Below are 13498 nucleotides of genomic sequence, written 5' to 3'. Positions count from 1 at the left end.
TGAGTGCAAATCTAATGATAGCCAAGGTTCTTCGACGCTACTAAAGAGGAGCCTCTAAAATAAGCTTTCAAAGTTCTTTCACATGTAAGACACAAAGTCAGTGTAAAAACTGGAAATTTAAAATTAGAAAATACCTTGTTATTTGCTTCAGATTGCGGCTCTAAATATGTCCAATGCCAAAACTGTGTTCTTAAATCTCGCTGAAAACAGGTCTTCTAGATTTTGACAAATTCATTGCACCATCATGCTCATGAATCAGCAAAAATAACAAAGTACTTCGAAAAACTTCAAATCGTTAGTTTTTGGGGTCAACTTTACGGTTACCGATGCCATTGCCTCAAGACGTCCGCACCAAATTTTCAAAACATTCAAGACATAAAAAACGCTTAGGAACCTTAAGTAACTATCAGATTCCAAAAAGTTTTTTCGATGTCAGGGATTGTATGTGTCCGCGCGCTTGTGTGGGTGGGGTGTATTTAAGTGTCATTGTGTTTGTAATATGCGTGGTGTGTCTGTGGATGAGAGAGACAGGAAAGAGTTAGTCAGAAAGAGTACGTTGGATATAAGGAGAAACAGTTCAAAAACGGTCCGAAACTACGATATTTGAAAATTAAATATTAATTGCAACAAATTGCTGCAAAACAAGTTAAAAAAACGGTTTTGTTAATTTTCGTTGATGACATTTTTTTGCAACAAGTAAATTAACATAATAACCATATATTTAAAAATATTTGTAACAAAAAATACTTCAAATTATTCAAACAAAATAAAATACTGAATATCATACAATTTCTTAAAGAACCACATTATAAAACATTCGGATTGTTTTCTTCCTAAAAATAAAAATAAATTTTAAAGATCTTACGTTACTATTCAAAGGAATTTTTCATGTTGCGAGAGCAAGAAATCATTCAACATTTTCTTAAAAAGTTTTCATTTTTTCCCAACCGAAGCAACTGTGGTAACTCATTCAGTTTTTGTACGCATTAACGAACAACCGAAATCGTTCCAAAAATGGTTTTGAGATTCTGTAGAATTTTGAATTTTTTCGTTCGAGTATTTGGATGAAGACCCAGATACCCGTAAAAACTTTCAGAATTTTCAGGCCTGTCTATATCATAATGAAATTTGATTAGCGACATTTTTGCTATTATTAGCTCAGCTGGTAGGTTCTTTGTCTGGATTAGCAGATCTCTTGGTATGTCATAATTTTTGCGTAGAAAGCACACCTTTATACCCCGGTTAATCTGTCGAATAAGGCGTTTTAGGTTTTTGCAGATGACTTTTGAAAATAGATAGCCGAAAACGATGAGTGTGAAAGCCCAAGTGATTTTTAAAAAAAGCGTGCGCGCGTTCAGGGGAATTTGATGTCTTATTAGGTTTATTGATCTTATAGCATGAGCCATCTTTTTGGTGGTTTTATCAGCTGCTCATCGAAATTAATATTCCTGTCAATTACAATACCGAGATATCTGCAACTTTTTTATGTTTTGAGAACTTTGTTTTTGTATTAAAAAAATCCAAAATCGGAATTATTGCGCGAGAAGATGAATTCGGCACTGTTTGTATTCAAATTAGTTTGTTTATCTCTACATATTCTTCTTTTTTTGTAAAATCTCCCTGGCTTTTCCATGTAAGCTACTTTCCTGTCCAAAACAGACAATATTTGTGTCATCTGCGAATTGAATTAGTTTGTCCGTTGTGTCTTTATTAGATGAGAAATCGTTCATATATATGAGTGGTCCTAAATCAGTTCGCTGTGGCACGCCGTGATTCGCAAATTAACGATCAGAGAACATGCCATTAAATTTTATCTTTCGTCTACGTTTGGCAAGAAATGAAAACAGCAATTCTTTCGCTTCCCGGGAAGAACCAAACATTTCAATTTTTTTAAAGAAAAATGTTATGCGAAATGGAGTTAAACGCTTTTTCAAGGTCTAGAAAAATAGCAACAGTTTCTTTGCATTGATCTAAATTAGACGAAACTGTTTGAACCAATTCTATAATTGCATCTGTTGCTGACTTTTTTTCTGAACTCCGAATTGCTCTTTATATATAAGTTTATGCTATATATGTGATATTTAACGAAATTAATTGTCTATTCATGCTCATGAAATATCAAACTGAACATTCTGATAAGTTCAAAATACTAATGATTAAAGCTTACTGTGACGATTACAGTTAGAGATATAATTGCCTAAAAAAGTCCACGCCGAAAAAAAACAAAGCAGACCTAAATGACCAGTGGCGAAACTGAGTATTGACGAATTGCGAAAATTTAATATATATATTTTTCTTGGTGTTGAGCTTTGTATTTTTGTGTTGGTGTTTGTTTGTATGTGTGTGTGTGTTGGTGTTTATGTTTGCATGTTTTTTCTGTGCCTGTGTCTTTCAAATTGTACTAAAATTATCTTTCTAGAATATGTTAAATTTTTCCTTTTTGTCTGCCGAAAAAATATATTTTTTGGTTCAAACACTGCCAGTAATCTCAAAAGCATTTAAATTACTTTCAGATACTCCCAACAGTTTTTCTGACAGAATTTAAAATTTGTTTGAAACAACCTTGAGGTATGATGGAACATTCGGTGCCACGCACAGACGCACACGAGCCGTCTTGTTTCATATTATTGCAAACTAAACACCTAACTCATGTTAGCATTCTTTCATCTTACTTTTCAAATTAGAGTAGTTGTAAAACGGAAGTTTTTCGGTAAATACTGATAAGGAAATGAAAGATTCCAAGAAATCACTTTAGAAAAACTTTTTTTAAGCGTTACCAACTCTGAGAATACATATCGTAGTTGGTTTTAGGATATTCTCAAATAGTATATTTTTGCGAGCGCTATAGAGTCCAGATAATTTTTAATAGAAGAAATTTCTCACCAAACAAGCAAATACTAATTTAATTTCAAGTCATTTAAGGTATTACGCTCCGCCATCTAAAAAAATTCATTGACTACACTGAAATTTTGTAATTTTGTAACACTGAAATTTTGTAATTTTGTAACAATTACTCATCTAACATAATACCTGTAAAATACACTACCTGGAATTTTACAAAAGGCTGTAAACACTGAGGTAATTCAGTGTTACTTTTTTCTTTAACTGAATGTCGTTTTTGAAAAGCAAATTTAAGGATTCAAAATCTTGAAAGTAGCGTCCATGCATGGACTGCAGTTAATTAGCCCCATTCCTCCTTGAAAATACATGCACAAAAATGACGCATTCGTCTTGCTCAATATCACATATTTACATTCTCATGACATATCATAATGTGCCAACTGTGAAGAACAAACAGCATACAGCAACTGGCAAATTGACACCAGCAAATTTGTTACAAAAAGTGTTATCACACTACAGCCGCGGCAGCAGCTAGTTAAACGGCCACGATCAAACAGCGGATCAAAACTTGTTTGATCGTTAAAAAATTAAACATGACCGACTAACGCCTGGCGAATTGCTCTCAGCAACCGGCTGCTGGGGGCATAAATTGCCAGGTGAAGGAAGAAGGACGGGTGGATGAGTGCTGGGGATGGGGCAAGAAATGGGCAAGAGAACGAGTATCAAAAACCGACAATTGACATAGTAAATAATTTTAAAATTTTGAAAGTTGGGTTGCCACAACAAATAATTTCTAGCATAGCTTGTAAAGCGCTCAATGTTTTATCAGCATATACCTATTGGCATGGAATTTGTAAAAAAAAAAACGAGAATCAGGAAATAAAGAGGAACAGAAGAGCGTCATTTGATAAATTCCAAATTCTCTGAGTAGTGCATTGCCATTATTTCCAAAAATTCTCGCTGTACAATCAACGAATATCTACTCGCAAAAAATGAATACCTACAATCAGATAAATTAACCAAAGACCAAAACAAAATTAAAGTTTAAACCTTCAAAAATGCAAAGGTTCAAAAAATCTAAGATACACCCAGTAAAATTAACGAATTCTAGGAAATAGGCAGAAAAACCGCAAGCATGCAACAGAAAAATGCAAATAGAGATCATTGTTAAACAGAAACATGTTAGGGACAATATGCTGACATTAAAAGCATACCCATCAGATTGCCAGAAATCAGCCGCTGTTGATTCCCACAACACCGATCGGGATCGAAAAAACGGAAAAATGAAAACTGATTTTTGTACAAGTTAAAGTCCAATCTCTATTGATGTCATTTGTAGTTGTAAATTCTACTGTTTCTTAAAGAGCGGATAACGTGGCTAGTAGAAATGCCAATAGGCATTAGAGATGGTAAATAAATCATCTAAAATTGGGCTTTATGGGTTTATGCCGTTTCTATTTTTGATTTTATTTACATGACTCCGTTCGTTTTAGATTGTTTTGCTGAGTAACCGCTGTTTAAAAGCACATTTGTAAGAATGAGCGAAGAATGAAGCTAGCCTGAAGCGGCAAAATGAGGAAGCGAAATAAATTTTTATTGGACGACGTAAAATATTGGTTTGCTGAGCAAATGGTGTTTAAAATCGCTTTAAGCAGAATTTGCGAAGTATGAAACCATCCTAAAAAAGTGAAAAAGATTTCAAGTAAGATGTTGAAAAAGCGGCAAAATGAGGTAAAGCAAAGATATAGCAGGACAAGTCTTGAAATAATTCAAAGAATTGTCATTGAAATACTAAAAAAACTAGACCCTGAATTAACTTAACTTGGAAACGACTTGGAAAACCATTTGCTTAAATATTGCGATGAAAAAAGAGACAGTAAAAAGGAAGTCAAAGAGCCGCATGCGAACAAAAATCCGCTCTGATAAACAGACAATCTACTCAAATACCTTTTTCTCACTCCAATTTACAATTGCTGTGAAAAAACTTCACGCCGCAAAACCACTTGCTCTTTCGCTCAATGTCCTGTCTTGGCGTGATCAAGATTCAAGATCACAATTCCAACTTGACCTCGAAAATCGCAAAAATGTTTGAAAAAAAAGATAGCGCCCCAATATAATTCAAACTGTATAAAATAGGGCGGCTATAATAGCCGGCTGAGAAGATGAGGGTAGCTATTAATGAATATAAACTGACTTACGTCAACAAATTGCTCTCGAACGACAGACGCCGCAATATTTTTCTCTATGGGTGCAAAAAAACAACTAGGGAGGGATTCCAACCCCAGACTTCCGGTAAGCTAGACCCAATAATTAACCACTCTGCTTTCAGACCCTTATGCAATCCTATCTTACAATCTGGTTTCTTAACACGCTTCATTTCTGAATAAGAACAATTTGGAAAAAGTCACACGAGAACTGAAATCGGAAAAATGTTCCAGAAGAAAACGGCCAGGCGAAATTTTCGGAAAAAGACACGTTCACAATAATTGCTTAAAATTTCTTCCAATCTTGCAATTAATAACACGGTATTTTCTCTCTATTTTACTTCCGCTTAGCCGGTCGATCTGAACACTGAAGCTCAGACAACAGTTTCGAATCAATCCAATTCATTCAAATTGGTCGTTTTTTAAAGCACTGAATTTCACGAAACGTTGTATCTATTATCCCAATTTGCTATAAAATGTGTTTCAATTTTTTCCTATTAAAATTTCATCTACTGCCCGTTGGGTTTTCACGTATTTTTGACAGCCCTATTGTATTGAATTTGGCCGTAAATATCAAGAATACGGTAAATAATTGGGGATTTTAATTATGTCTTGATTAGTTTCAATTAACTCCCAGCTTGACAAAAAATAATCAACTGAGGGTCAAAAATGACAAAATTGGAACAAAAATGGGTACGAGAGGAAACACCATGACGTCACGATCAAGGTCTTTGTTCATCTTAGTTTCCTGATCCCTTAAATTTGACTAACTTTTGATAGCCGTATAGTTTTTTGTGTCCATTTTGGATAGACTGAATGGCATGTATTCGAAATAGATAGTTGCTTCCCCAGTCTTGTCCCCTTTCATAGGGAATACAGAAGTGCTCTTTTCCTCTTCTTCCTTTTCTCCTTTCTCACCCTTTTCGTCCTTGGGCTTTTTGGGGACAAAGATGAGTTTGCTCAAATCGGGGAATTCGACTTCTCCTGCATAGTCGTCCGACACCAAGTCGTGTTCGTAAAACTTAATCTAAACAAAATATAACCGACTAACGTCGCGCGAATTGCACTCAAACGACCGGCGAGGGTTTGGCATCAGTAGTAGCCAGCTGGGGCTTTGGGATGCTAGCATTAGGGACAGTGACCGGTGTGTGTGTGTGTGTGTTTGTGGGGGGGGGGCTCAAGCGATGGAGGTTAGGTTAAGAAGGCTAGATGAGAGGGGAGTTCAAATCAACAGGTGAAGGAGCTTGGACAATTGGGAGTGTCGCGGGGACGGGGGGGGGTTGATGGCGGGGGTGGGGAGGGAGTTTGGGATGACCTTCACAGCATGAAACTGTCTCCTCAAAACAGTTTTGGTGAACCGCATACTTAGAGTATAGTAAGGCTTATGGCTCTAAAAGAAATTAATGCCCTCCAAGCACTACCTGTTTATCCCATTTTTGAGAACGAAAAGTCAAATGGGTCAGGCCTAAAATCGGTCACGTGAAAAATCGCATTAAAAAAACCACAGGACTAATACGACTTCAAAACGGCCATATCAAAACATAACCGGTAGATTGCAAGAAAATAGCCGTCACCGATTCCCGTAACCCCGATTGGCATTGAAAGAACAGAAAAAAATGGAAAAACTGCTGCTGTAAGAAAATCTTTTTCAAAGTTGGAACTAATTTCATCTCCTTTTGTTGTTATACATACTCCTGTTAACTAATGGGAGTATATGGTGGCTAGTAACAACAGCAATAAGCACTTGAGATGGTAATTGTAACTTATAAAAACAAACTTTAAGTAGTGTGCGTCTAAAATTGCGCTTTATGGATTTCTCCGGTTTCCATTTTAGATTTCGTTTTTATTATGCCTCCGTTCATTTTAGATTGGTTTGCTGAGTAACTGCTGCTTAAAAACACATTTGAAAGAATGATCGAAGAATGAAACTAGCCTGAAGAAATCAAAAAGTTTTCACGCAAAAATGTCGAAAAAACGGCAAAATGAGTTAAAGCGAAACAAATTTTTATTCGAACAAGTTACGTACAAAAAAAAATTAGCAGGACAAGTCCTGAAATACAATCCAAAGTGTGTGTGAAAAACTTGAAAATTTTGAAAATTTCAAAAATTAGTGTCATTTTGCAGTAGCAAAAAACGGTCAAAAAGTAATTATGTCTTGTAGAATACCATCAACTTTTATAAAAGTCAATTTGAGACTGATCAAACAATAAACTCGAAAAATCATCAAAAAACGAGTAAAATTTCACCATTTGGGCTCAAAAACTCGTAAAAGTTGCGGCCATTCACAGCAGCTACAGTATTCTAAATATTCAAGGACTTCTAAAGCCAGCTGAGGTCCTCTATAGCAACTTAATACCCGCAAAGATCTACCTGTTTATCGTTTGTCAAAAGTTCAAAGTCATGGAAAAAGGAGTTTAAAAAGCTTACAAAAAAGACAGAGCAAGTTGAGGGCAGCTATTAAACATAACTGACTAACGTCTGGCGAATTGCTCTCTAACGACAGGCTGGTTTTTTTAGTAGCCAGCTGTGGCTTAGGGATGCCAGCATTAGGTGAGCGGAGTGGGGGGGGGGGGTTCGAAGTTTTGGACGGGGGTATCAACAGTCAGAGGAGGGTGGACAGAGGGGGTTAATGAGGGGGGTTAAATTAAGAACCACACTTCGCCGTTAATTCATGTCTGCTCAAAACGGTTTGATTGAATCACATTTAGATATTAATAAGGCGTACGGCTCTAGGAGAGCTGCTGAGCCATTTATGCCCTCAGGGATTTACCCTGTTTATATCGTTTTCAAGGGCGAAAAGTTAAAAGCGTCCGAAGAAAAATCTACAGGACTAATATAATTGCTACAAACTTTTGTTTGAGGGCTATTAACAAGTGTTCTTCCACGAAACATCTTATTCTGCCTATTTTCATAAACAAAAATCATAACGTGTTGATTATCGGAAACTAGCTACCGTTGACCTGTGACAGAATATGGGATTGACACAGGCAGAGAAAAACAGTCCAAAGTTGCAAGACTAAAAATAGAAAGAGTTCTAATCAGGCCCCCAAACTTTTCACCTCGAAGCACTGAGTTATAATGCCCGAGCTTCATAGGCTTATCGTCTTTATTTTCTTTGTTTTTTTTACATTGAACGTAGCAAATATGTTGCGTAACCTTGTGACAAGAATTCTTTTGTGATGGCCAAGATCAAACGAAACAAATGTTAGTTGTTTTAAAAACCAAAAACGTGAGAATGCATAGCAATTTAGTTTAAAAAGCAATTGCAAAAAGTAAAAAAAAAACTAAGCAAAAATCAGTGAAAAATTACAAATTACCGCACGTGAACAAAATCGAACGTTAGTTCAAAGTTTTTAAATCTTTTTCGTTTGTGCCCCGCCCCATACGTTATGCACAACCAGTTACGAAACATGAGCCATTACATAGTAAATCATTATATAGAAATATGGCACGTGCGTCAGAGTGGTGCAAATAATATGCACCCATTAAGCTGGGGGGCACAAACGGAAAAGATCCAGTTTTTAAATCTTAATCTATTTAGAGCGAAAAAATTTTACGCCTCAAAGCGCTCTCCTTGTGCTCTGTTTTGAGAAAATAAACATCTGCTACAACCGTAAAATGTGCAAATCAGTCTTAAAAAATGCCCAGGGTAGTCAAAAACGGCTCTAAAACAAACCATCCTGCAAAAACTTAGAATGCCGAATTGTTGCAGCATTTAAAACATAGCCGGCAGATTGCCGGAAAAAAGCCACCGTTGATGCGCTTGATGCACATCGGATTGAAACAGAAAAGGAAAGAAGAGATAAATTGACCAAATTTTTTAACATTTTTTTCAGTGTCAAAAAGTGTTCTAATTTGCCAATATTGAAGACAAAGTCAAAAGCGTCACACAATAATCCATCAAGCGAAAATTTGCATAAAAGACCGCAGCATTAATATAATTGCTACAACTTCATTTGAGCACAATTAAACAATAAACTTGTTAATCGAGACTCAAACGCAGTTTAAGAAACTGACCTCTAAAGCTGGGCTTTATGAGATCATCCCTTTTCTAAATCTGATTTCGTTTTTCTATGTCTACTCAGTTCACCTTAGAATGGTTTGCTGAGCAACTGCTGTTTAATAAAGCTTTAAGTATAATTAGTGAAAAATGAACTTATCCTTAACAAGTCAAAAAGATATAACGCAAACTGTTGAAAGACCGGACAAAATATGTAAGTGAAACAAATTTTTGTTTGACCTAGAAAAAAGGTACACAATAAAATCCGGCTGAGAAGAAGACGCGGCTATGATTAAATAACGACTCAAGTCATGCGAGTTGCTCTCAAACTACTGTTGAGCGGTTGGCTTCCTCAGTAGCTAGCCATGGTTTAGGGAGGCCAGCTTTAGCATAATTGAGGTTTGGGTTGAGCGCGACGGGGCGAGCCTACGGGGCAGGGAGAGGGCAGTGAGTTCTGTGAAGTAGCTCTAATAAATGCCCTTCACGTCATGAATTTGTTTCCTAAACAGTTTGGGTGAATCGCATACTTGAGACAAGTATGCTGTAAGCCTGTAATAGAACTAAATGACTTCCGGGAGGTACCTCTACATCTTGCTTTTGAGCAGTAAAAGTTAAAAGCATCAATTGAAAAATCGGTCAAGCAAAAAATCGAGTAAAAAAGAAGGCAGTACTAATATAATGGGTACAAACTTCCTGTGAGAGCAAATAATAAGCAAAAAGAAACAGAATGAAAGAATTTTCAATAGCAAAGGAATAGAGTTTGAAATAATTTTGATTGAGTGAGTGCAGAATTCATTTTGAATGAAATAAAACAGTGATACATTGATGAGTATTGACTGCCAAAAGTAACAAAACCGTTGTTCTCAACCCAAAAACATAAACGGACTAACGCCCAACTAGTTGCTTTCGAGCAACACGCGGGGTTGCGATTTCATAAAGAAAAGTTGAAGCTTTCACCGAGGGAGGGGTCCGAAATCGCGACCTAAAGAATTGCAGTCAGACTTCTTAATCATTAAGCTATACACACTTCGATACTCCACCGATTAACAACCACTTTCATTTTAGCATCAAATTTCATTCCAAAATGAAAGCAACTGAGATCACGCAAAAATTAAGTTAAGATTGATAACGTCACTTGAAAGCAAAGAAGATTTTAGAACAAAGAGTGTCAAGCAAAATTGCTTCAGATTTAATTCGAGAGCAATTGAAATTGTTATTAAAAAATTTCCACAGAGGGGGCAAAAAAACAAGACAGGACACCGAATTACAATTTACAAAAAATTGTCTTGTCAAAAATATCAACTAGACTAAAACGTAATTATCAAACATAGACAGACTAACATCGGAGAAATTGCTATCAAACGAGAGGCGGGGCAATTTAATCCAGAGGAGGATCCAACCTAGAGAATTAATTATGCGTGCAAAAAACAGAAACATAGGGTTTAGAATCAATGAGCTCCGGCATAATAGTCCAAAATATTAACCATTCGACTAGCAGGGTCTCATGATTGCTTAACTTCTGAAAGAGAGCAACTTAGGTCACGCAAAAAAATCAAGAAGCCAAGCGTGAGAAAGCCAAACGAGTGAAATCGAGAAGTGAAATCGAACATATGTAAAAATGTTCCAGAACAAAACGCTCATGCGAAATATTTAAAAGACACACACGTTTACAATAATTGCTTCAAACTTCATTCGAGAGCAATTAATGACACCGTTTTGTTCTAACACCGTCCATCAATTCTTTCAGAAAGGTGAACAATCTTTTCTCACATCCGCCTACTTTTCCGCTTTTTACTACTTCAGTAAGAATTCTTCAATGTCTAAACCACGAGAGTCTCATAACAGACTGTCTATCACTTCATAGCCATTCAGTTGTTCTACTCAAGGCAGTGTTATTCTAAATAGGATCTGACGCAATTAATGGATTAATGGACATTGCAATATCAAAAATTATTTGAGTCAATAATCGAAAAAAACACCTTCGTAAATTGCACTCAAACAACCATCTAAGGGTCTGCTTTGGTTGTAGCTAACTTAAGCTTATCGAGGCCAGCAATACTTGGCGGGCGGCAGAAGTTGGGATAGGTTACCAACATTCAAATCTTCCATAGCACTTTCGCTGAACAGTGCCTTGCAGCTGCTAAGGCTCTAAGAGAGCCATACAGTTAGTGACTTCGGGCTATCCCACTTTATCCCCTTTCTAACATTCTAGAACAAAAAGATCAAGCAACAAATTTGTATTAAACAACGTTCATGACTAAAATAATTGTTTCAAACTTCATTTGAGAGCTTAAGACATGTTTCATGGGTGCAAAAAAACGCCCCAGGGGTCCGAACCCCGGACCTAAAGGATATCAGTCTGACATCGTAACCACAGCTATAATGTCTTCACGCTTTCGCTAACAATCACTTTTAAATGAGCAACAAACTATTTTAGAATGAGATCCAATTAGATCACTCAAAAATGAAAAACTCATTCATGATGGTAACCCAAAGTCAAAGAATGTTCTAGAACAAAAGGGAAAAAACTTAGCATAAAAAAAACACGTTTACAATAATTGCTGCAAACTTCGTTCTAGAGCAACTAAACAAACCGATTAACGCCGGACAATTTGCTCTCGAAATGGAAGTGGGCAAATCAATCCAGAGGTGGCAGTAGACTAGATCATTTTTGTGGGTGCAAAAAAACTCCATTTAGGAAGGGGTTCCAAACGGTGAATCCCGGCGAGCTAGACTGAATCATTAACAACTCGGCTTAACAGGCACATGTGCTATCCTATCCCAAAATCAGATTTGTTTTAGCAACAGACTTTATCTCAGAAAATAACCTACTAACGTTTAGCGAATTGCTCTCAGAAGTCAATGTCCGAAACAGTTAGCGACTAGTAGGGTCAAAAGACTAGTGGGGTATAAGGATCTAAGAGAGCTGCTCAGCGAATTAATGCCCTCCGAACGCTAACTGTTTATCCCAGTTTTGAGGACGAAAAGTTAGAAAAATCCGTCAAGCAAAAAAATCCCATAAAAAGACCACAGGAATAATAAAATTGCAACAAATTTCGTTTGAGAGCAATTAATAAGATCAATTTGGATCACGTAAAAATCAAAAAGTCAAGCATGGAAAAGCCACTCGAAAAATGGAGAAGTGAAATCGAAAGAAGGTTCTATATGAAAACTGCCACGTAAAAATTTAGTGTAACAAAGACACATGCGCTTAATATAATTGCTTCGAACTTCGTTTGAGATCACTTAACAACAATTTGGGCTCCTTAATTTGCTTTTTTTTTGGTCTGAACTGCAACCAATGACATTGCATTCTTAAACTTAACATTCTTGGAGTTCCGAATACATTCGCGATTTAGTTCTCAAATACCTAAACATTCAAGAGCATCAAAAATCTTTAAGAATATCTCAAATCAGTCAGATCAAAATTTGCGTACCACAAGCGGGTAAGATCCATACATGTCGCAAATTGTTCGGCAGCAAAAAAGGTTAAAATGTTACAATCGGTGGTGTACCAATTAACCTTAAGGCTCTCTAAGTCTGGCTCAGTGACGAGCACATCCACAGTTTGAGTCCACTTAGTGTCCCCTTTGCCTCCGTAACTCTCCACAACCTTAGATGTGAAATCTCCGTAGTAGCATTGCACTTTGTAGTAGAACTCAGGAGCTGAAATCATCAACGACGATCATAAATTTGAAAGAACTTCCAAGTAGGATACAGACAGCAAATAAAAAAAGACATGACAAATATAATAAAACGACATTGTGATGGCAACCATCAGAATGCTTTACTGGCTAATGTTTGGTCCGAACAACGTTTCTTCACTTCAATGTGAGAATATCTACTACTGCTTAACAATTGCACTCCTCGTTTTGATTACGACACCAACTATGTTCCTGATTACTAGTATCCATAGTTTTTCCGCCACCAATTATCTCTCCCTTTACATAATTTCGCGCAATCAAAAAAGACATTCCAACAGTCTGACAAAGAAGACAGGGTGTTCTGATCTGTTAAATCATTGCGCATTAACAGAAGACAGTAAATCTGTCAGTATTCCACAACAGTTTGTGAATGGAGACACAATAACAGCAATAGTACCATTACTCTTGATCATTTATAAACATAGCTAGCAGATCGCCAGAAAATAGCCGCAATAGCTTCGTAGATCTGCAGTCTCGAAAAAAAACAGTAACAAAGACAGACCAAAAAATCGCCTTTTCATTGAAGGCTGATATGTTATATTTTGATTAACATAGCCGGCAGATTGCCGGATTAGATGCGAAAGAATAGACTTGCGTGCCGTATGATAGAGATACAAACAGATAGAGATATAAGTTGAAAAAGTTGTCGACGCCGCACAAAAAGCTATGTAAAAAAAATAAACAATAAATTAATAAAGCTTGTTAAGATTCATTGCGCAGAAGTCCTTTCATTAGGGACCCTTATTACA

At 36.5% G+C, this 13498-nt stretch overlaps 1 protein-coding gene across 2 annotated transcripts in view; it reads right to left on the bottom strand.

Moving 5' to 3' along the window:
- Positions 1–13498, bottom strand: part of LOC142344687 (extended synaptotagmin-1-like) — a 43932-nt gene that overhangs the window by 14086 nt on the left and 16348 nt on the right. For both annotated transcript variants that reach the window (XM_075396524.1, XM_075396525.1), the window contains 2 exons: positions 12569–12711; positions 5817–6072 (listed from right to left, as the gene is read on the bottom strand). In XM_075396524.1, the coding sequence (XP_075252639.1) occupies positions 5817–6072; positions 12569–12711 (399 nt within the window). The remainder of the gene's footprint in view (positions 1–5816; positions 6073–12568; positions 12712–13498) is intronic.

This window comes from Convolutriloba macropyga, chromosome 8, assembly GCF_964194025.1.
Source record: "Convolutriloba macropyga chromosome 8, txConMacr16.3, whole genome shotgun sequence".
Classification (NCBI taxonomy): domain Eukaryota; kingdom Metazoa; phylum Xenacoelomorpha; order Acoela; family Convolutidae; genus Convolutriloba; species Convolutriloba macropyga.
This window is presented reverse-complemented; position numbering and strand designations above follow the sequence as displayed.